We start from the raw sequence: 24,729 nt of genomic DNA, 5'->3' as shown, positions 1-24,729 counted from the left end.
CATTACAAACAGGTCTAGAGAAAGACTGTAGGACCATCCCCCAGGCTTTCATCAGAGGTAGTGAAAATGCAGCAATAAAAAGGTCGGTGACATGGAAGGTGCCTGCGGAGGTACATCAGGACTGGTGGTCCTTTGGAGAATCTGGGACGGAGAGGGAAAACGTCTTCATGATCGATGAGGCGAATTTGGCAACATCTGCAGGGGCATTAAAAGACCTGGACCAGAGCGGATGGGTTAGAGAGCAGAAAATGAAAGGGTGAAGGTGTACAGTTAAGGGGCCAGATAGGACCCGAGGTGCTACCGGCATGGTCCTGGAGTCTGATGGAAGGGATCTGGTAAGATCATAGTCTGAATAAGTATTGCTGATGAGAGAAAGTCAGAGAAGAGATCGAAGAAAGGCCTTTAGGCATCACGGCGGGGCCTGCGATGTGCAGGAGAGGCCGTTGGGCTGTTGTTGGTAGTGGAGCCTCTGGCAGGAAGTCTCGGAGGAGTGGAAGGGACCGATCGGCGGCGGCGGAGATGGGGGCCTTGCCAATCCATGTCACTTGGTACTCGACCAGATTCAGAAGCATTTGGAAGACGCAGAGATCTGTACAAATCTGGAAGCTCAACTAGAGGAATGTCCAGTGCGGAACAGAAGCTGGGGAGATCCTCTGGAACTCGCAGGTAGGCTGTGCGCCCCTGAGCTTGAGCGGAGAGACAGAATGGAAATCGCCACCTGTATAGTATGTTATGGGAGCGAAGTGTGTCCAGCAGGGGGCGAAGTTCTCGCCTTTGTTGCAAGGTTATGGAGGAGAGGTCCTGGAACAGGTGTATCTCATTGCTCTGAAATAAAAGGCGTCGTCTCTCTCTGGCCCTTCTGAGAATGTCTTCTTTGATTGGAAAGCTGACCAAGCAACACACCACATCTCTTGGGGGGTCAGAATCTCTGCCTCTGGAGCGAAGCGCTCTGTGTGCACGTTCCAGATCAATGGGTGCAGCAGGTGGACGGCCCAACATATCATTGAAGATCGCAATTACTGTTTTGGGGATGTCGCTCGGCTCCACATATTCAGGCAAGCCACGCAATCTGATATTATGTCTGTGACCTCTATTATCCAGATCTTCAATCTGTCTATAAAAATCACTGATATGAGATGTGTGCAATACTGACAACTGCTGGATCTCCACTATGGCGTCAGCATTAGATCGGCTTGTGAATTCCACCTCCTCTATTCTTGTACTTAACCACTTCCAGACCGGACACTTTCCCCCCCTTCCAGTCCGGACACTTTTACCCCCTTCCCAATTTTCAGCTTTTAGCGCTATCACACTTTGAATGACAATTGCGCGGTCATGCAACACTGTACCCAAATGAATTTTTTACCATTTTTTTGAGATAGATAAAGCTTTATTTTGGTGGTATTTATTCACCACTGGGATTTGTATTTTTTTTGCTATTTTGCTATGTAAATGAAATGTCCAAAAATTTTGAAAAAAAGTGTTTTTTTTATAAAATTTTGCAAATAAATAATATTTCATCATAAATCTTAGCCAAAATTTATTCCGTTATGTTTTTAGTAAAAAAAAAAAAAATCCAAATTAGTTTATAAGCAAAAATTATAATTTTTAAACATTTTTTTTTACATTTTTATTTTATTTTTTTATATTATTATTTTTTATTTTTTTTACATACTGTCACCCTAGCAGTACAGTGTCACCATGGTTACACTGTACTACTTGTGAGGGGTGATGAAGATTTTTTTTTTTTTTTTTTTTAACACTGCTTTTACACCCATATAGGATGTAAAAGCAATCATTTCTCTTTCTCTCTGTGTGCATTCTTGCACTCATTGAGAAGAACTGAGTGAGCTGTGATTGGTCACAGCTTGTCACATGGTACAAGGCTGTTGTGAATAGCCTTGTACCATGTGACCTCTGTGATCATTCACAGATTTCACACATAGTAAGCAATGATGTCAGAAGTGACATCTTGCTTACTACTTTGCATGTGATCACTGATTGGCCAATCAGTGATCACATGATCGGGACCTCGTACAGAGGTCCCGTCCGACGATCGGTGTTTCACTGTGTCCGGAGGACACAGCGGGCACCGGATCGCGGTGCTGCGCGCTCCCAGGGAGCGCGCACAAGCAGGGTGCGGGGAGGCCGTTTATAGACGGCCACCCGACCCTGCAGTGCCACCGTCTGGCCGTTTATATACAACGGCCGGTTGGGAAGTGGTTAACAAATGGAGGTCTTCCCTGAGGTCACTGAGGGCTGTGGTAAAAGTAGCTTTAATGTCAGCTGCAACTGCCTGCAAATCTCTTAAAGAAAGTGTAAGTGAGCCTGAAGAGAGGTCATGCTGTGGGACAGACTCCATGCCAGCCCCAGTGTCTGTGCTCTGTACACCCTGAGCACATGTTGCTGTAGTGGAGGGAGAGGGGATGCTGCATGTGGTCTGTCCCTCTGCTGGTAGCTGAACAGCTCCTGAATATGTTTGGACTGCTGGGGGTTATGTGCCCACGGAGAGCGGGAACGGGAGCCGGTGACCTTCCGGTCCGCTTTCCCCATCATGTAATGGCTCTGTCTCACCCGCTCCTCTGCTAATATCCATGCAAGGTCTCAGGCTGGCAGGAGCTCCTGTATCACACGACCATCTTGGATCTCGGCAGACCACGCCCCCGTATTCTTGTATAAGGTATCATATGGGCCCTATATGCAGGCACCTGATATCCAATATTACAGACACGGCAAAAGACAGGCTCACAACACCAAGGTTTTTATTGCAACAGCTTTATTGATGCAGGTTGGACAATCTGTTATCTCACATCATGTATTAGAGAAGTGAGTCACTGATAAAAATCAGGATGATTCCCAGCCCCAGGACAATGGCGGCATAGCTGGACTTGATGCTGATGGCTCCGCTGGTATTGCTGGTATTGTTGGTATTAATGATATTGTTGGTATTGATGATATTGCACAGGTCAGTGTTGCAGCAGGTGACGGTGCCTGTAGCCCCATTATTGGTGGCGGTGACGGGTGAGCAGGTGGATGCACACATCTTGGAGATCACGGTTGCAGTTATTCCACCTATGTAGACAAAACAAATGGAACAGTCTTTAAACGCTAGTAAAATATCTTTCTTCGATGAAACCTGGAACCAGGACTATGTAACCTCTTAAAGTGTGCATGTCACAAACCTGGCCAATTCAGGCTAAGCATACAATGAGGTGACCCTTGGAGAAATCCCAAAGATCGATAGATCCAGCACCAGAATTTATAGACAATCCTGAATTTTTCCGTGCAAGTCCAGCTAGTCCCCCCCATCTTCTAAGATTCCCTATAGGTTCCTGACTTGTGTCGAAGGACTTCCATGGGCAAATGTAGGGCGCTTTTGACATCAGTTTGAGATGCTTCTGAGATGATTGAGAATTCACTGACAGGTCCATTGGACCCGCAGTTAACCCTCTTCTGATTTACTTCAGCGGTGTTGGCATTCTCATAGGCTTGTGTATTTTTCAGCCATGGTGTACCTTAAAATTGCCCAAAATATTGTCCACAAGCCGGCGGATGGATGAAGCCTGCCTATATTGTTACACAAAGCCACAGGTTTTTATTGTGCAGCATTACGACCTTGATCACCATGTGGGCGCCTTGTTTACCCCTCCTTTGCCCCTCTCTGTCAGCACTGGGGTCATGTGAGCTGCGTGAGGGAGAGGAACTGAAGAAGAAGAGAAATGTTGGAATACCAGACAGTACCAGCGTGCAAAGGTACGCTCTAATCACCTCTAATGTTAGGTGCCCTACATGATGTGTAGATGCTGCTGCTTAACCTCTTCGCGCTGGCCGCACGCAAATGTGCGACCGCCTGGCATCTGGGCCTTGACGTCGAGCAGCCGCACATTTGCTGGCAATTAAGAAAAGCATATGTGCTGAGAGCGTGCGTCCTGCGGGCTCCCAGCACACATATCCGGTACATATCCCTATCTCCTCTTTTAATCAGGACCTTTCCTGATCATGTGACCGTTGTGACGGCAAATCACGGCGGTCACAGGACCTTGAAACCCCACCCCGCCTCCCGGCTTCTGAAACCCATAAAGGGCCAGGAGGCGCCAGTGCCAAGGGGTTAAAACTATTAATTTGTTTTAATTTTACAATGGGGTGCCATGAGAGTGTGCAGACATTTAAGGGGCTGCTGAACCCCAGAAGGTGTTCCCCTCACTACTTTCCATGCACGTTCCCCTCACCACGAACTGCAGCGGGTGTCACTGTTGTCACGGTGTAAGGAGCTGCTGAACACCAGAACGCGTTCCCCTCACTACTTTCCATGCACGTTCCCCTCACCACGTTCCGTGCGCATTCTCCTCACCACGTTTCATGCGCTTTCCCCTCACCACGTTTTGTGCACGTTCCCCTCACCACATTCTGTGCGTGTTCTCCTCACCATGTTCCGTGCGCATTCCCCTCATCATGTTCCATGCACTTTCCCCTCACCACGTTCGTTGTGTGTTTCCCTCACCACGTTCAGAATGAACAGCAGTTGCGATCTGCAGCGGGTGTCACAGTTAAATGAACAACACCCCAAATGCAGGTCACAAACACAGTGCACATGCCTGCACCGGTACTTTTGTGCCATGTGATCCAGTTGCAGTGCATTTACAATAGTAGTGCATGCACTACTTTTGGTGTGGTGCAGTGCGATTTGGGCTAGGGACTGACTTGATTTGACCCCAAGGTCAGCTATATGTAATACATTGCTAGTAGGCAGGATTAAGAATGGCCATGGTGTATAATCCATGATATATTGGGACCAAGATGCCTGTTCTTAACATAAATCCAGCTAAAGTGGGGGGGGGGGGTTTCTTTTATGGTGTGTGGTCCCATGAAAACCAACACGCTTTATTGTGGGATGCTTGTATCATCTAACCATTGGAGAGTGACAAGGTGGTTGGCTGAAGGTAGGTATGTAGAGAATCTCTTTATTGGCCGGATGAGTAATTTTTGTAAAGTCTTACCTGCTGTACCAGTTATTACATCCGTCTCGCAGTAGCCGTCTCCAGATGTGCAGGTGGTCGGTGTCTTGCAGTTGCTGTCGATGGTTTCAGAGGTGCATGTGTAACATTGCAGGGAATAGGCTGAAAAAGAACCATTTAAAGTGTGAGTCCACCTTCCAATAAAAGCAGATAAAACTTCTACATTCGCACTGATAACAGCAGCACAGGACGAGCTCACCAATGTTTTTACCAATATAATGGTTTTCCTTCCTTTTCCTTCTCTATCCTTAATAGATGAACTCAATCATACATTGGCCTGTAAAAAAAATGTGGGATGGTTTGATGTAGAGATTTCAGCACAGATAACGGTTGTTGAAGGATTGGATGGATCCAAAACGCAGCTTTGGGGTGGGTTATATACAGTAGGCTCGAATTTAGATGAACCCTTCTTAACCACGTCAATACCGGGCACTTTCGCCCCCTTCCTGCCCAGAACAATTTTCATATTTCAGTGCTATTGCACTTTTACAACTGCACAGTCATACAACGCTGCACCCAGATTAAATTTGTATCATTTTTTTGTGAAAGAACTTTCTTTTGGTGGTAATATCATCATAATATTCACCACTGAGTTTTTTTGTTTTTTGCTAAACAAACGAAAATATTTTGTAAAAAAAAAACTTTTTTCAGTTTCTGTTGTACAAATTTGAAGTTTTCTTCTTCACTGATGTGCGCTGATAAAGGCTGCAATGATGGGCACTCATTGAGGGGCACTGATGAAGCTGCACTGATAGGCACTGATGAGGCTGCACTGTTGGGCACTGATGAGGCTGCACTGATGAGGCAGCACCAATGGGCACTAAGAAGCTGCACTGATGGGCACTAATGAGGCAGCACTAATGGGCACTGATGAGGTGGCACTGATGGGCACTGATAAGCTACACTGATGGGCACTGATGAGGGGACACTGATGGGCATTGATGAGGCTGCACTGATAAGGTGGCACTGATGGGCACTGATGAGGCTGCACTGATAAGGTGGCACTGATGGGTACTGATATGCTGCACTGATGGACGTGGATTGGCACTGATGGGACTGCACTGATATTCTGCACTGATGGGTACTGATATGCTGCAGTGATTAGCACTGATAGGCCTGTACTGATGATCAGTGCCCTGGTTATCAGTGTAAATGTCCCCTGTCTTAGGAAAGCCGGTAACCAGCATTTGTTTACATGTGATCAGCTGTGATTGGACACAGCTGATCACATGGTAAAGAGCCAACATCACTGGCTCTTTTCCCTGATTACAACATTTAGGGGGCCGCGCAAGATCCCTTCATCAGGTATATTATGATCATCACCTGCCTGACAAAAAGGTCCCAGACAGCCCCGAAATGTTGTAAACTATTGCTGTGATGTGATCACTTTCAATAAAGCTTTTGGACACGATTCAAAGATCCATGGTGTGCTGGCAAATATGTACATAGATCTATAAAAACACTGGATGTCCCATCTGCCATCGTAGCACAAGTGTGGTGACATTACCAACAGGGAGACTCAGGAGGAAAAAGGTGCAATTAAAGCTGAAGCTATAAACACTTTTCATTTGAACGTTGAGATTGGTTCGCCTATCCATCCACAGAAAGATCAATAATGGTGGCCTCAATATTAACCTCTTTCCGCCCAGCCACTGTAGAAATACGGCGGCGGGGCGGCACGGCTGGGCAAAACCACGTTTTAAAACGTGTGTTTTTAAAACAGGTAGGGGGCGTGCGCGAGGCGCGCCGCCGCCCTACCTTCCTGTCGATTACAGCCACGGATGTCAATCGCCGGGTCACAGCCGGTGACTGACATCCGTGGCTGTGATTGGCGGGTTTGCTCCGGTTTCCTCCTACACTCCAAAAGACATGCTGGTAGGTTAATTAGATCCTGTCTAAATTGGCCCTAGTATGTGTATGAATGTGAGTTAGGGACCTTAGATTGTACACCCCTCGGAGGCGGGGACTGATGTGAATGTACAGTATATATGTAAAGCACTGCGTAAACTGATGGCGCTATATAAGTACCTGAAATAAATAAATATATATATTAAATATGTGTATTTTTTTGCCCTGACATACACTTTAATGACAGCAAGGGATTTCTTTATAAAATTTAGCCTACACTCCCATTTCCAATATCTGGCAATATTTTAGTCCCACCCCCCACCCTTCTGTGCTGCCATCTTTGGATACCCCATGCATGCGCAGATATGTTGCAGGTCTCTGGTCAAAATGGTCCCATTGTGAGTGCGGTCAATATCCAGCTTAGCCAGATGCCCACACTTGTTTTCCATCATTTGATTGCTTAGTGCAACAAATGGTTTTAGCCCTGGAGGAGGCGCCGAGCCTGTTGAGGCCGGAGCTGGGTGTTGTCTATTTCCCCCCCCCCCCCATCTTGGTTTATCGGGAGACTGCTGGGCATGATTTTTTCCAGTGTGTACAGTTGCGCGTGTGCCGTGACATCACAACACATTGTGTCGTGACATCCTCACGCACGCATGCACAATGACATCATTATGTCATCAATAGCTCCCTATATGGAATCATGCTGGATGGAGGAGGGATATTTTGCTGGCTTCCTCACAAAACAGAGGGTAATGTGGTATGTTCCTTTTCTTTGGACTATGTATATTATATGTAGATAGTTATCTTACTTATATGGATCTCATTATGCTGTTCAGCCCAATGTTATGTTTATTGACTTATTCATTACTGGGATATCTATATGACTCTTATGTATGTGAGGTCCCTATCAATATTGATTTATGGTATGTCTATAAGTGCTGTCAATGTATGCAGTGCTTTACACATAGATTGTACATTCACATCAGTCCCCGCCCCCGAGGAGCATACAATCTAAGGTCCCTAGCTTACATTCATACATACACATACTAGGAACAATTTAGACAGGATCCAGTTGGCCTACCAGCATGTCTTTGGGGGTGTGGGGGGAGGCTGGGGTGCCAGGGGGGAGGCTGATGTGGGTGCAGGAGGAGCATGTGGACTCTGGGCAGAGGGGTGCCATGGTTGGGATTTGAACCAATGGCCCTGAGTACTGCCAGGTGGAGGTGCTAACCATTTAGCCACTGTGTTGCCCCCAATATGAACCTAAATAGATTGTGGTAAGTCTGGTAACTGTATGCTACAAGTATATTTTTATTTATGTGAGATCCTCACTACTATGCAACCGAATTAGGTTTGTTGAGCTTTTTTGTCCAACGTACATTTGAAATTGATGCCACATTACCGTAACTACCTTACCCCATACAAACTATTTAAGATGTACCCTAACACATCACTGTACCGGAACCGACCACAGACTGCGCTTGGGTACTTCCCTTAGAATATCGCTTCCCTGTCCGAACACCAACAACAGACACCACAGCTGACCATACAAGACTAGACGACACCAGTCTTGAAGTAAACCAGGAGGTAGACTACTTTATTTGAACACAGATACAAGTTATATACACTCAGGGGACAATCCCCCCTCCCTGCATAATGACACAGGGTGGGGCAATCTACATTTAGTAACAAGAGACACACAGGTATTCAAACTTCACACCAGCAGACAGTCCCATCAGGAGGGAGTGCTGCCGGAGACACCCCCCACTAAGCTAATGCACATAACATTAAACAATCAACAACCCCCCACCCCACCTATCTCCTAAACATGTCTACACAGTCTGAGACAAAGCCCACCCCAATATTAGGACAGATCACCCTGTACCCCTAACAGGCACAGGGTGACTTATACATAAGAGGTATTTGGGGAGCTGATACAGGGATCTCCCCACCTCTCCAAAGTGAGCTGGGATCCATGGGCCCCCCACCCAAAGTGACTCCCGTCACAATCACCATTATGCTGGAGGAATTGTGGCAAAGAGGGCAATCTACTACATATTATGTGGGAATGCACTTATTTACACAAATTTTGGCAAGACGTTTTCGTGTTGATTTCTCGGGTGTCTGGAATGACTACAACTCCAGCTCATTACCTGGCACTACTGAATCTTACCTTAAACCTTTTTCCTGGGCAATTCAGAACGATAATTGGCCATATACTAATTGCAGCCAGGCTCTTCATTGCTGCTGCTTGGAAATCATTTAAAACCTTTACTATGGTGGCTAGAGATGAGCGAATCGAACTTGGCGAAGTGGAATTCGTTTCGAATATTAGGAAAAATTCGATTCACATCGAATCCGAATTTTAGCAAACTTCGGATGCACGAATCGAATTTTCCCCGATCAGCCGGCAAAAGTGTCACTGCAGAGAGCTCCGCTATTTCTGACAGTTCTCTGACAGTTCTGACAGTTCATTTACAGCGGTTGAAACATTGTATCTATTTGTTTCCATTTAGGATACAGATGTTTTTATTCGGAAATAAATAGATACAATGTTTCAACCGCTGTAAATGTGAAGGAACTGTCAGAGAACTGTCAGAAATAGCGGAGCTCTCTTCAGATACACTTTTTGCTGTACTGGAATTCTTCTTCTTTTCATTCTTCTTCTTCTTTTCATTCTTCTTCTTCTTCTTTTCATTCTTCTTTTCATTCTTCTTTTTCTTCTTTTCATTCTTCTTCTTTTCATTCTTCTTCTTCTTTTCATTCTTCTTTTCATTCTTCTTTTCATTCTTCTTCTTCTTTTCATTCTTCTTCTTCTTCTTTTCATTCTTCTCATTCTTCTTTTAATTCTTCTTTTCATTCTTCTTCTCATTCTTCTTTTCATTCTTCTTCTTCTTCTTTTCATTCTTCTCCTTCTTCTTTTCATTCTTCTCATTCTTCTTTTCATTCTTCTTTTCATTCTTCTTTTCATTCTTCTTCTCATTCTTCTTTTCATTCTTCTTCTTTTCATTCTTCTTCTTCTTTTCATTCTTCTTCTTCTTCTTTTCATTCTTCTTCTTTTCATTCTTCTTCTTCTTCTTCTTTTCATTCTTCTTTTCATTCTTCTTCTTCTTCTTTTCATTCTTCTTCTTCTTCTTTTCATTCTTCTTCTTCTTTTCATTCTTCTTTTCATTCTTCTTCTTCTTCTTTTCATTCTTCTTCTTTTCATTCTTCTTCTTTTCATTCTTCTTTTCATTCTTCTCATTCTTCTTTTCATTCTTCTTTTCATTCTTCTTCTCATTCTTCTTTTCATTCTTCTTCTTCTTCTCTTTTCATTCTTCTTTTCATTCTTCTTCTTTTCATTCTTCTTTTCATTCTTCTTCTTCTTCTTCTTCTTCTTTTCATTCTTCTTCTTTTCATTCTTCTTCTTTTCATTCTTCTTCTTTTCATTCTTCTCATTCTTCTCATTCTTCTTTTCATTCTTCTTTTCATTCTTCTTTTCATTCTTCTTTTCATTCTTCTCATTCTTCTTTTCATTCTTCTTCTTCTTCTTTTCATTCTTCTCATTCTTCTTTTCATTCTTCTTTTCATTCTTCTTCTTCTTCTTTTCATTCTTCTTCTTCTTCTTTTCATTCTTTTCATTCTTCTTCTTCTTCTTTTCATTCTTCTTTTCATTCTTCTCATTCTTCTTTTCATTCTTCTTTTCATTCTTCTCATTCTTCTTTTCATTCTTCTTTTCATTCTTCTTCTCATTCTTCTTTTCATTCTTCTTTTTCTTCTTCTTTTCATTCTTCTTTTCATTCTTCTTCTTCTTTTCATTCTTCTCATTCTTTTCATTCTTCTTTTCATTCTTCTTCTTCTTTTCATTCTTCTTTTCATTCTTCTTCTTCTTCTTCTTTTCATTCTTCTTCTTCTTCTTCTTTTCATTCTTCTTCTTCTTCTTTTCATTCTTCTTCTTCTTCTTTTCATTCTTCTTTTCATTCTTCTTTTCATTCTTCTTCTCATTCTTCTTTTCATTCTTCTTCTCATTCTTCTTTTCATTCTTCTTCTCATTCTTCTTTTCATTCTTCTTTTCATTCTTCTTCTTCTTCTTCTTTTCATTCTTCTTTTCATTCTTCTTCTTCTTCTTCTTTTCATTCTTCTTCTTCTTTTCATTCTTCTTTTCATTCTTCTTCTTCTTCTTCTTTTCATTCTTCTTTTCATTCTTCTTTTCATTCTTCTTTTCATTCTTCTTTTCATTCTTCTTTTCATTCTTCTCATTCTTCTTTTCATTCTTCTCATTCTTTTCATTCTTCTTTTCATTCTTCTTTTCATTCTTCTTCTTCTTCTTTTCATTCTTCTTTTCATTCTTCTTCTTCGTCGTGCCCCGTGACTGCCCAAATGAGTGAAGTGTGCGGTGATTCTAAGATCGACGGCACTCATCTGCATGTCATACTGACTGACAGTATTATTTATCTTCCCCAGCAGACTCCAAGGGCATTTAAATTAAAGGTACAGTGTTCTGCACTAATATAAAGGCTCTCTGAAGCCTAGAAACCCTTTTAATAAGTTAAATTCGTGGCGAATAAATTCGCATCGAATCGAATTTCTCCCGCAAATTCGGCGAATCAGCCGAATCGAATTTTTGAATAATTCGCTCATCTCTAATGGTGGCCTTTTATGAAACAGAGATCAGTGGCGATGCTGAGGATCGTTGCTGATCTCCGATCATTATTGGTGTAGGAAACAGAGATGATCAGCGGAGAACATGTTCTCCGCTGATCATCTCAGCACACAGATGGCCAGTGTATGAAGGAGCGATGTCAGCCCTTCACTGGAGATCCGAGTCCTCCCTCCAGATTCTCCAGCCCAGAGCTGGAGAATCGGGGGAATTGCAAACGAAGCAGCGATAATTTACCTCTGCTTAGTAAACGATGTTTGACTCGTCTCTTACTGTAATCTCGCGAGATTGCAGTAAAAGCAGTCGTTTTCTAGCGTTCAAAGCGTTTGTAGATCGGTTTTCTCTTCATTCGGAGAAGCGTTCCACACCGCTTCATAAAAAGGCATTCAGGGGAGAACTCTCTCCTCTGAGAATGCCGGAGAACTGAGCGGCGGTCGTTTACAGCCGCATGATAAAAGGACACCTACAGTATATCAGACGTTATTCACAGAGTACATTCCCATTACATCTGCGAGAGGGCCGTTGCCATTTCCACCCAGAACACGGGGTTATTTGACTTTAGATGGTCTTGTTGGAAAGAAATGTTTGTACTGCATAATGTGAATATATAGGATTGAATTACAAAATACATACAACCATGGATGATGGCGTATCAGCTAGATCTGATATCTTTTTGAATTTGTGCTCAGTTAACTCTTTACTCTTCTCATTTCCTATGTTTATATTTCTTTCTTTTTTTTTGGCTCGATATTACTTGGGAGCCGGACTATATTCTGGTCTGCGCTCCTGGGATATTTGTGATGGCACTATGTGCATTATGTTGGTATTATATGCCTTTGCTGATTTGCTATGTCCAAGCATACCTAAGTTGGCGGATTAGGCCGAATACGCGAATGCTTTTTCAGGCTTATGAGCGTGCTATCATTGTTGTACTAAGTTTTGCTTGCACTCATTTTCTATTTTGATACATTTCTATTTTTATATATTTGTTAAAATTCAATAAAAAAGATTTGAAAAGAAATTGATGCCACATTACCATTAATATCTTTAACAGTATAAAGAAAAAAAAATAATATATAAAATATTGTATTTAGATTCCATCGGCCATAGGATATAGAGTAATAGTATAGAACAGGGCTTGAAAATTCCACTCGCCCGCTCGCCAAATGCGAGGAGAAATCCCTTTGTTGTGAGCACAGATGGAACGGGTGGCTTACAATGGAGCAAGTGGCTTGCAATGCAAACCCCAGGCCTCTGATCGATTTGCGCTCCAAACCTCGTTTTGAAGCCGACTTCCGGTTTCCGACTTCCGGCTTCTTCTTTGGCACCGCCATTACACTGGCAGCGATGCTGAGGGGACAGGTGCAGAAGAGTTCCGCTGTCCTCCGCTGAGAGGAGACACAAGGAGAGGCTCGCTCTCCACTGCCGCAGGGGATACGAGGAAAGGCCAGCTCTCCATGGCCACGGGGGACATAAGGAGAGGCCCGCTCTCCCCTGCCGTGGGGGACACGAGGAGAGGCCCGCTCTGCACAGCCTTGGGGGACACGAGGAGAGGCCTGCTCTACACCGCCTTGGGGGACACGAGGAGAAGCCCGCTCTACACCGCCGTGGGGGACACGAGGAGAGGCCCGCTCTACACCGCCATGGGGGACACTTGAAGGAGAGACCCGCCGACGTCATACAAATATGCGGCCTCACGGAACTGGGCTTTTTTCCGTGGGCCCGCATATTTGCGTACCTGTCTTTGTGCTGGGAGCGTGCTGCTTGGCGTGCTCCCACCACTGAGACCGCGGTGTCACTGAGAGCCCCGGTCCCGGGTCACATGATCGCTATGATAGCCTCTGATTGGCTATCACAGTGATCAGTAGCTGTGCAGCACGGCCCCCTTGTTTTCTTTTCTCTCTCTATGAATGGAGAAGAGAGATACATTGTATCTCTCTAACTCCTGGCATAGAGAGAAAAAAAAAGGAAAATACCTAGATGAAAGTTTGATCTAGTTCAGTGCCAGGGTTAGTGTTTAGGTTAAAGTCAGGGTCAAAGGTCAAGGTCAAAGGTCAGGATTTAAAAAACATGGTGTCAGTTAGTGTTAATCTCAGTGTCAGTGTGTTTTAGGTAAAAAAAAAAAAAAAAGACAAAAACATAATGCGCACTATTGTTTCTGGGCTGTATTACGGGTACAAACAACAAATAACATACACGTGTATGGTATCGCTGTGATCATCAAGAGCTGGAGAATTTATTTTGGGTTGTTTTTTGGTGGTAGGTTATGGTCGTAACAAGAAACACGCAGCTAAATTAAAAAAAAAGATTTTTTTTACTATTTTGGGCCAGTTTTCCTTTGATAATAAAAAAAATCAGGAGATCTCCATTACCATTTACCACCAAATGAAAGCCCAACTTAAAAAAAAAAACAGCGTGAGGTTCCCCCCCACCAATAGCAAGCCCTTTGGGTCTGGTATAGATTTTGAGGGGAACCCCTACATCAAAATTTTTTAAAAGATGCCATGGGGGTATTTCCTAAAATCCATACCAGACCTGACAGGTCAGGAACGGGGGAGGAGGGGGGGGGGTGAGAAAAGTGCACCCCCTCCTGAACCATACCAGGCCACATGCCCTCAAATAGGGGGAGGGGTGCTTTGGGGCAGGCCCCCCCCCAAAGCACCTTGTCTCTATGTTGATGGGGACAAGGGCCTCTTCCCCACAACTGTAGCCAATGATTGAGGGGGTCTGCGGGCGGGGGGGCTTATCGGAATCTGGAAGCCCCCTTTAAGAAGGGGTCCCCCAGATCCCGACTCCCCCTATGTGAATGCGTATGGGGTACATGGTACCCGCTAGTCTTAACTAGTATTTTCTGGAGGTATCTTGTGCATGTTCCTGAAAATATAGGTTGCACAAATATTGTGTAACATCAAAAATTGACATCCACCATCTATTTATTCTACGGGACATCTGTGTTCCCAAAATATATTATGTTTTAGGGGTTTTACATAAGGGGTAATTTCTGGGGTAGAGGGGGGTCCTAAGGGTCGTTTCCTCAAACCCCAGACTGCAGCATGGTTGTAGCCTTTGAGCAGGATACTAAAATCCATTTTAACCACTTGCCCTCCAGAGGATTTACCCCCCTTAATGACCACGCCTCTTTTTGCTGCTCGGCGCTGCACTAATTCAACTGATAATTGCGCGGTCATGCAATGCTGCACCCAAATGAAATTTACGTTTCTTTTTTTCACACAAATAGAGCTTTCTTTCGGTGGTATTTGATCACCTGTGCGCTTTTTATTTTTCACGCTATAAACAAAAAAAGACCAAAAATTTTGAAGAAAAACAATATTTTTTACTTTCAGCTATAAAAAAAATAGTAAACTCAAAGTTAGTTATAAATTTAGGCCAAAATGTATTCTGCTCCATGTTTTTGGTAAAAAAAAAATCCCAATAAGTGTATATTGATTGCTTTGTGTGAAGTTATAGCGTCTACAAACTATGGTATAGATACTGCAATTTCTGCCATTTTTTTGCTATACAGCGCTGCGCTAGTTTAACGGACAATTGCGCGGTCATGCAATACGGTACATAAATGAAATTTACCTCCTTTTATTTCCCACAAATTGAGCTTTCTTTCGGTGGTATTTGATCGCCTGTGCGTTTTTTATTTTTTGCGCTATAAAAAAAAAAGCTGGCAATTTTGAGGAAAAAAAACAATATTTTGGACTTTTTGCTATAAAACATGTCCAATAAAAAAAAATGTAAAAATTTAAAAAATTTAAAAATCAAATTTAGTCATAAATTTCTGCCAAAATGTATTCTGCGACATGTCTTTGCTAAAAAAAAAACAAAAACCCAATACGTGCAAATGAATTGGTTTACATGAAAGTTATAGCGTTTACAAATGGTGGGAAAGATTCTGGGATTTAAATTTTTTTTTTATACTAATAATGGCGGTGATCAGCGACTTATGGCGGCGATCATGACTTATGGCGGTGATCAGCGACTTATGGCGGGACTGCGGGACTACGGCGGACGTTCTGACACTGTGGGGGGAACTGACTTGGGGTCACTGACATCCCCAGTGACACCAATACAGTGATCAGTGCAAAAAAAAAAACACTGACACTGTACTAATGGCACTGGGGAGGAAGGGGTTAACTTTTTTATTCAGTGAAAGGGTTAACTGTGTGAGGGAAGTGTTTTACTAGGGGGCGGGGGTGTGTACTGCACGGAGACACACTGATCCGTACAGATAAAGTCTTCTGTCCCGATCAGCGTGTCAGGAGCTGTCAGGGAACTGACAGAGAGCAGAGCTACTGCAGCTGTGCTCTCTGTCAGTGATTGCCGCTAATCGCCGGGACATAGCCGGTAACGACCGGCTGTGACCCGGCGACTGACATCCGCGGCCGTGATCGGCAAGACAGGTAGGGCGGCGGTGGCCCCTACCAGTTTTGAAAACACACTTTTTAAAACGTGGTTTTGCCCAGCCGTGCCGCCCTGCCACCGTATTTCTACAGTGGCTGGGCGGCAAGTGGTTAAAGAAAGTTGTAATTGTAACTGAATCGGACACAAGGGGGCGCCAATCTCAGTGTCCGATTTATTTTCTACAGAGTCCTGCTTCGCTCTATGGGGAGCTGCCTTCACCATCCATCCACCACCTAGGACCCTTTGACTATGGACTTCCCCGTCTCCATTCGTCGCTTCATCGCCACCCCATTTTGAACTTATTACTATTGTACACTTATTCCCCTATTTTATTTTTCCTGCTGTATCCATCGTTTGTCACTAACCTATCTAGACTCTTCATGTGTGGTCCTCGCCCAGCGCCATTTTGTTTTTCGTTTGTAATTGTAGCTGTACTGCAGTCATCTCAAAGGGTATGGCAAGTTTGTAGCTTCTATAAATTACTTGTTGCTTTTTGAAAAATGTATTTAAATGTATCATAAAATTGTAAAATTCCCCAGAAAAAAATCATAATATTAATGATGTCCAGTGCCCCTTACCTGATCCTACACAGAGAGCTGCCAGCAGTAGGATGCTTGTGTGTGCTGCCATTGTAAGCTGGAGGTTGCTTGTGAGTATGGAGTTCCAAGACTCATGCCCTAAATATATATCTTGCCCCCCCCCTCCCATATTGGCACACCATGGACCCTGCCCTTATGACACCTTGGTAAGCTGAGCTAAAGAATGCAGGAAAGGAAAAACACAGTATTTCTACTATATTATGTGTGATCCGCTTGGGGGTTATTGTATTTCACAAAGGTTACATATTCACATAGTTCACATATTCACATAGTTATTCACGCTGAAAAAAACACACAAGTCCATCTTGTTCAACCAACATAAAAAAAAAAGCATGCAAATAGAAAACCTCCATATATACAATTCGATACCCACAAATGATCCAAAGGAAGGCAAAAAACCCAATAAAGCATGATCCAGTTTGCACGAAAGGGGGAAAAATCTTATCTGATAACACATTCCCTGGATCAACTACCCCTCATATTGTTACCTATAAATGCTAGTAATCTCTTATATTATTTTCTTTTTTAAAACAATCTACTAATCTGGCAAGAACTGAAAGTCTATGCCACATTTTCACCGCTCTTACTGTAAAGAAGCCTTTGCACATGTGGAAGTTAAATCTCTATTCCTCCAGACGTGATGACCTCAGGGTGACTAACTCTACACCGAGTTCACTATATGAACCACTGATGTATTTATACATGGTGATCATATCCCCCCTTATGTATTATACATGGAGATCATATCCCCCTTATGTATTATACATGGAGATCATATCCCCCCCCCTTATGTATTATACATGGAGATCATATCCCCCTTATGTATTATACATGGAGATCATATCCCCCTTAAGTATTATACATGGAGATCATATCCCCCTTAAGTATTATACATGGTGATCATATCCCCCCTTATGTATTATACATGGAGATCATATCCCCCCTTATGTATTATACATGGAGATCATACCCCCCCCCCTTATGTATTATACATGGTGATCATATTCCCCCTTATGTATTATACATGGAGATCATATCCCCGTTATGTATTATACATGGAGATCATATCCCCCCCTTATGTATTTATACATGGAGATCATATCCCCCTTATGTATTATACATGGAGATCATATCCCCTCTTACGTATTATACATGGAGATCATATCCCCCCCTTATGTATTATACATGGAGATCATATCCCCCCTTATGTATTATACATGGAGATCATATCCCCCCTTATGTATTATACATGGAGATCATATCCCCCTTATGTATTATACATGGAGATCATATCCCCCTTATGTATTATACATGGAGATCATATCCCCCCCTTATGTATTATACATGGTGATCAAATCCCCCCTTATGTATTATACATGGAGATCATATCCCCCCCTTATGAATTATACATGGAGATCATATCCCCCTTATGTATTATACATGGAGATCATATCCCCCTTATGTATTATACATGGAGATTATATCCCCCTTATGTATTTATACATGTAGACCAAATCCCCCCTTATGTTTTTATACATGGAGACCAAATCCCCCCCTTATGTATTATCCATGGAGATCATATCCCCCCTTATGTATTATACATGGAGATCATATCCCCCCTTATGTATTATACATGGAGATCATAACCCCCCTTATGTATTATACATGGAGATCATATCCCCCCTTATGTATTATACATGGAGATCATATCCCCCCTTATGTATTATACATGGAGATCATATCCCCCTTATGTATTATACATGGAGATCATATCCCCCCTTATGTATTATACATGGTGATCATATCCCTCCTTACGTATAATACATGGAGATCATATCCCCCCTTATGTATTATACATGGAGATCATACCCCCCTTATGTATTATACATGGAGATCATATCCCCCCCTTATGTATTATACATGGAGATCATATCCCCCTTATGTATTATACATGGAGATCATATCCCCCTTATGTATTATACATGGAGATCATATCCCCCCCTTATGTATTATACATGGTGATCATATCCCCCCTTATGTATTATACATGGTGATCAAATCCCCCCTTATGTATTATACATGGAGATCATATCCCCCCCTTATGAATTATACATGGAGATCATATCCCCCCCTTATGTATTATACATGGAGATCATATCCCCCCTTATGTATTATACATGGTGATCAAATCCCCCCTTATGTATTATACATGGAGATCATATCCCCCCTTATGTATTATACATGGAGATCATATCCCCCCTTACGTATTATACATGGAGATCATATCCCCCATTACGTATTATACATGGTGATCATATCCCTCCTTACGTATAATACATGGAGATCATATCCCCCCTTATGTATTATACATGTAGATCATATCCCCCCTTATGTATTATACATGGAGATCATATCCCCCCTTATGTATTATACATGGAGATCATACCCCCCTTATGTATTATACATGGAGATCATATCCCCCCCTTATGTATTATACATGGAGATCATATCCCCCCTTATGTATTATACATGGAGATCATATCCCCCCTTATGTATTATAAATGGTGATCATATCCCCCTGTCATGCTTCACATGACTGTCATATGGACTGTCATATGCTTTTAAGTGTTTTCTATATTTGTCTCTGCTCCTCCCTCTCCTCTGGTTTAGTTAATGCCCACCCTTTTTCCCAGAAATGCATTGCAGCTCTAGCCTCATGTCATGAAGCAGAGCACATTATGATCTTTTGACCTATCGTATGTTCATTGTTGTAAGATTCTCTCAGTTTATGGAATAAACTTCACAAGATCTACAAGATATTATCTTGATTGAGTCACTGACTGTGGTATCCAACTGAGATTGGAGTTATCGTTATCTCACAACTGTAAGTTACAGAGATCACACTTTCAATGCTTAGATTGGAGAAACAGAACAGTCAAAAGATCAGTGAAATGTCTTCATAGTATCCTTGCTATCTTTGAATACACAGTGAGATGTTATATGGACAGCTAATACAGAGTGCAGCCATCTCTACACAAGCCTGTACATGTCTGCAAGTATATCTCAGCATAACACTCATCAGTGTCAGAACAAATTATTGATGTGAATGTCTTACAACTGCAAGTTTATACACTGCTTCTGTATGCATTAGCACATGGCTTGTCTGTAAATCTTGTAAGAAAGTAAACGAAAACCTTTCTGCAACCATTGCCTAGGAAACCTGTTCTCACCCACAGAAAAATTGATACATTTCTCTGTAAACTTTTTATCAACCCCTCTCCTTGCTAACATGATATTTCAGGAAAGTAATATACAGTCTGGGGAAACTAATACACAACCACAATCAGAGCTTCATCCAGAGCAGGACTTAAACCCTGAATTATACAAAAGAGAAAAACGCTAAAGAAAACCATCCTGGAAAGTGCAAGAGAATCTTAATGCTGACAAGTTAGAATTGCTGTCTAATATTAATGACTTATGGTCTAATACTGTTAAATGCATGTCTGCTCTCTCCCAACAATCTCATGAGCCAATATAACTAGAGGGGGCTATCCAGCAATTGAATGTTGCTTATGAGAATTATCAAAGAATGTGTGTTAAATATATTGCTCTCTTAAAGCGGTACAACACTCAGGGGTCATTGGAAGAATGAATGGGTTTTGAGGAGCTCAATCTTGAAAGAGACAATTTAGTGGTGCAAAAAAAGACAAAAGCAGAAGTGAGAATAACACAGCTCCATGAATCCAGATCTTATCACTCTGCATCTACTAAATGCTCCTCAAGATCTTCCAAATCCCTACAATCAAGGTCTTCTACACTCAGTCAACAAGTAATAAAAGCCCGTGTTGATGCTAAAGCCTCTAAAATTCAGGCAGCTTTCGCCCAAAAAAAAGCAGAAATAGAGGCTCAGGCCGCATATAAGAAAGCAGAAATGGAGCCTCAAGCTGCAGAAATGGAGGCTCAGGCCACATATAAGAAAGCAGAAATAGATACCCTTGGCAGCCCAGAGGCCATTGAAGATGCTTTATTCAAAAAGTTGCAAAGCTTCCCAAGGAATTCTGCTAGCGACAATCTAAAGTTTCAAGAACTCAGCGATGTTCTATTAGAGCTTCAACTTGCTAAGGCTGACATCAACTTATCTGGTCTCAGTTCCCTTGACACCTCTCATGGCATCAAATCTATTGTTCTCAAGCTACCATATGGAATTCAAGAAAGATGGGCAGCGCTTGGAGCAAAGTATAAGGAAGAACATAGAGTTGCCTTTCCTCCTTTTTTCTACTTTTGCGAGTTCATCAAAAGAATGACCCAAGTTTCTCATATGGGGACTGTAGCCTTCTCAGTACATTCTCTCCAAGACCTACGAACACACGTATGTCGCACAGAGACCGTAGAGGTCCAACGTTAGTGAAAAGGACTAATTTTCTACCTGCACCTGCTACAGTTCTTGAAAAGACTGATCAAAACAAGAGAATTGAGGACCCAAATCGCCAGTGTCCAATACATAACAAACCACATCCACTTAAGAAATGTATTGGCTTCAGAAAGAAAACCCTCCAAGAACGTAAGGAAATTTTGAAGAAATTTGGGGTTTGCTAAAAATGCTGTGCCTCCACAGAACATTTTGTAAAGGACTGTAAAGCGATCATCAAATGTATAGAGTGTGTATGACAGTGATGACCATGTGCAAGCTCTTCATCAATATTCACACAAGTCTACTACGCTCACAAACAATCTTCCTGAAGCAAAGCAAGGTGGGGAGCACCCAGATCAAGCAGCACCTACCATCCCAGTGTTCTCTTCATGTACAGAGGTCTGTGGAGAAGAATTCTGCGACAAATCCTGTGCAAAGATATGCTTAGTCTGTGTATACCCCAAAGGTCAACCTGAAAAGGCCATAAGACTGTATACTATTCTGGATGATCAGAGTAACAGATCTCTTGCAAGAACTCAGCTTTTTGAACTGTTGGGCATAACTGGAGATGCTCTGCCTTATACTCTAAGCACTACAGAAGTCTTAGGCAGGAGAGCCAGTGGACTTGTAGTTGCTCCTCTGAATGACAATGTGGAAACATATTTGCCCACTATCACTGAGTGCAAATATAATCCAAGCATCAAAGAAGAGATCCCTACTCCTGAAGCTGCTTTTCACCATTCTCACTTAAAGGACATAGCCAACCAAATACCAGCCCTCGATGAAAGTGCCGATATCCTGCTGTTACTTGGTTGAGACATCCTAAGGGTGCACAAAGTTCGTCATCAAATCAACAGTCCACACAATGCACCATATGCTCAGCGCCTGGATCTAGGTTGGGTCATCATAGACAATGACTGCCTAGACAAGGACAGGAGGTCCTACTCAGTCTCTTCCTTTAAAACACATGTCCTGTCAAATGGATGAACAACTTGTTTTGCACAACGACCACATAAATATATTGTGAAAGAAAGACTGTTTGAAAAAGGTGCACAACAGCACATCATACAAGACAATAAGAAAGCTCTTAATCTCTGGGATGACAACATCGGCAACACAGTGTTGGAGGTAACCACTAAAGACAATGAGTTGGAAGCTACCATAGAAGACAAAGAATTCTTGAAAACCATGAGAAAAGAGTTCTACCAAGATGATTCCAACAGTTGGGTAGCACCTCTACCATTTCGTACCCCAAGAAAGAGACTACCAAACAACAGGGTACACGCAGAATCTCAGTTTGTTTCTTTAAATCGCAGTTTGAACCAGAAGCCTGAGATGAAAAAACACTTTGTGGACTTTATGTAGAAGGTGTTTGAGAGAGATCATGCTGAGCCTGCACCTCCTCTTACGGAAGGAGAAGAATGTTGGTACCTACCATGCTTTGGTGTCTACCATGCTCGCAAGCCTGATCAGATTAGGGTGGCCTATGACAATCTTCCCACTGGGCCTAGTCTGAACAAAAATCTCATAGGAGTTTTACTTCGCTTCAGACAAGAGCCAATTGCTGTTATGGCTGACATTCAGCGGATATTCCACTGTTTCAACGTCTGTGAAGACTGCAGAAACGTCCTCAGGTTCCGCAATAATGATGTCAACGATGAAGTCATAGACTATCGAATGTAGGTACATGTCTTCGGTAACAGTCCTCCTGCAGTAGCAATTTATGGACTGAGGAAAACAACTCAAGAGGGTGAGAAAGAATTTGGATCTAATGCAAGACAGTTCGTCGAAATGAATTTCTATGTAGACGATGGACTCAAATCTCTGCCCAATGATGAAGAAGCTATTGACCTTCTTACTAGAACCCAGAACATGCTTGCCACTGCAAACCTCAGACTTCACAAAATCATCTCTAACAGCGACAAGGTCATGATAGCCTTTCCTTCTGATGACCATGCTGTCAGTGTGAAGAAATTTCAACTAGGATCTGACCTTCCTGTTACACAACGCAGTCTTAAATTGCTTTGAAATGTTAAACAGACACATTCACATTTCAAGCATCAGCCTGTGACAAGCTCTTCACAAAGCGAGGAGTATTGTCTACACTAAACATCATTTATGATCCGTTAGGTTTCATTACACCTCTCACCATTCAGGGTAAGATACTGCTGAGACAACTTACTTCTGAAAGCTCAGACTGGGATACCCCCTTACCCAAGGAGAAACAACAAAGGTGGGAATCCTGGAAACAGTCTCTAAAAGCATTAGAACAACTCCAGATACCACGCTCTTACACCCAAGCATACTTAAAGAATGCCACCAGAAGAGAGATTCATGTCTTCTCTACGCCTGAAGAATGGCACTATGTTCCCACAAGCCTCAACCCTGCTGACCGTGGCAGTCGTGAAGTACCTACTACTGCATTTCGAGACACATCTTGGCTATATCCACCATGAAAGAAGGTTCCTCACACCTTTACTCCAGGCCTATAAAGGAACTGGTACTTCTTTTGCCCAAAGAGAAAGACAAGTCATCAACCTGAAGGAATGTGCATGTTGCTGCCTTCCCCTCTGAATATGGATTTCCATGTCTCAGCCTGGACTTTCGAGACCAACATCTGCAAGTACTATGCTAAATGTTTGCATTGTTCTCCTTTGTTCTTCCCTTCCCTCTTGTTTTACAGATGTTCCTGGAAAGTATCTTCATTATTTATATTGGACTTGAACTAAAGTTTATGTAGCAGGAGATATTAATCCTGTCTCATGGCTGTGATCTGCTGACTGGCCTCTCCTGTGTAACCTGACACTTGCCCTGACACAGACAAAGCAGTGAGGGATTTCAGCCCCCCCCTTTCTCCTCTCAGACTGTAAGAGAGAGAGAGCCAATTATAAGAGCCATTAAAGGAGCCAATGACAAGGACTCTTTCAAGCAGGAAGTGCAGCTGCAAAGCATTGTGGACGATGGAGTTTTGAACAGAAACGGTCGTATAGGCTGATATGGAGATAGAATAAAAATAAAGAACTACAAAAGCCATCATGCTTAGGGAGAGGAGAATGAAGGGGGCCATCTTGGGTTTCTCCTGAAGGAGAGGGGGACTGCATGTGGCAGGAGAGAGATTGGACCTGGAAAAGAAGTGCTTTTGGGCAGTGCACTGGATGCTTGGTGATCTGCATCAGACAAAGGAACATCCAAACTGAGAGAAGTGGTCTACAGTACAGTGCCTACACTGACAGTGTGAAGTGCTCATCGTGAGGTGACCAGAGGAACCTGTCATTTTCAGGACGATCGTTTGGGCCTTTGTCACAGGATCTGGTGAGAGGGATTTCTCCCACTGTCAGATGACAGGAACATTGCACACATACAGAGACATCATACCTTGCTCATATTCACCAGGCACTGGGTTGTGTAGATGGCCCTGCTGAACAGACACCGTGTTCACTTTACTATACAAATACTGCCACAGGATTACAATTACAGTTTAAGTGTTTAAGGAGTTTAAGTGCACCAACGAAAGTGGCTAGCTGAAGATCCCAACATTCATCCAGTTACAAAGAGACTAAAGTTACTGGTGCCATACGGGCACGCGCATGCGTAGTCAGGCCTCTATATTGCATGGTGTGTGAGGGATTAGCTTTACCTTGAAAGTAGCTATTAAGCATCATTTGGGTACAGTGTTTTCCTATTGGGATCATGGTGTCGGGGATTAGAAGGGAGAAGTCTGACACAACAGAGAGTCATTCTTCTGCTCTCCTTCTGCTTGGACATCATGGGGCCCATTTTATGAAGAGGAGTTCAATCCACTTTGAG

General features: G+C 42.7%; 1 protein-coding gene across 1 annotated transcript in view; it reads right to left on the bottom strand.

The window, feature by feature from the left end:
• Positions 1–2,759: 2,759 nt before the first annotated feature.
• LOC149457149 (lymphocyte antigen 6E-like) overlaps positions 2,760–24,729 on the bottom strand; it is an 89,968-nt gene continuing 67,998 nt past the window's right edge. The window contains exons 2-3 of the mRNA XM_089684000.1: positions 4,998–5,117; positions 2,760–3,072 (exon numbers count right to left, since the gene is read on the bottom strand). Coding sequence (XP_089540126.1) covers positions 2,819–3,072; positions 4,998–5,117 — 374 coding nt within the window. The 3' untranslated portion in view covers positions 2,760–2,818. The remainder of the gene's footprint in view (positions 3,073–4,997; positions 5,118–24,729) is intronic.

Source organism: Staurois parvus, unplaced genomic scaffold (genome assembly GCF_062004578.1).
Source record: "Staurois parvus isolate SC_StPar_1 unplaced genomic scaffold, SC_StPar_1.0 ptg000333l, whole genome shotgun sequence".
Taxonomy (NCBI): domain Eukaryota; kingdom Metazoa; phylum Chordata; class Amphibia; order Anura; family Ranidae; genus Staurois; species Staurois parvus.
The sequence above is the reverse complement of the archived record's forward strand: the minus strand, read 5'-3'. Positions and strand labels throughout refer to the sequence as shown.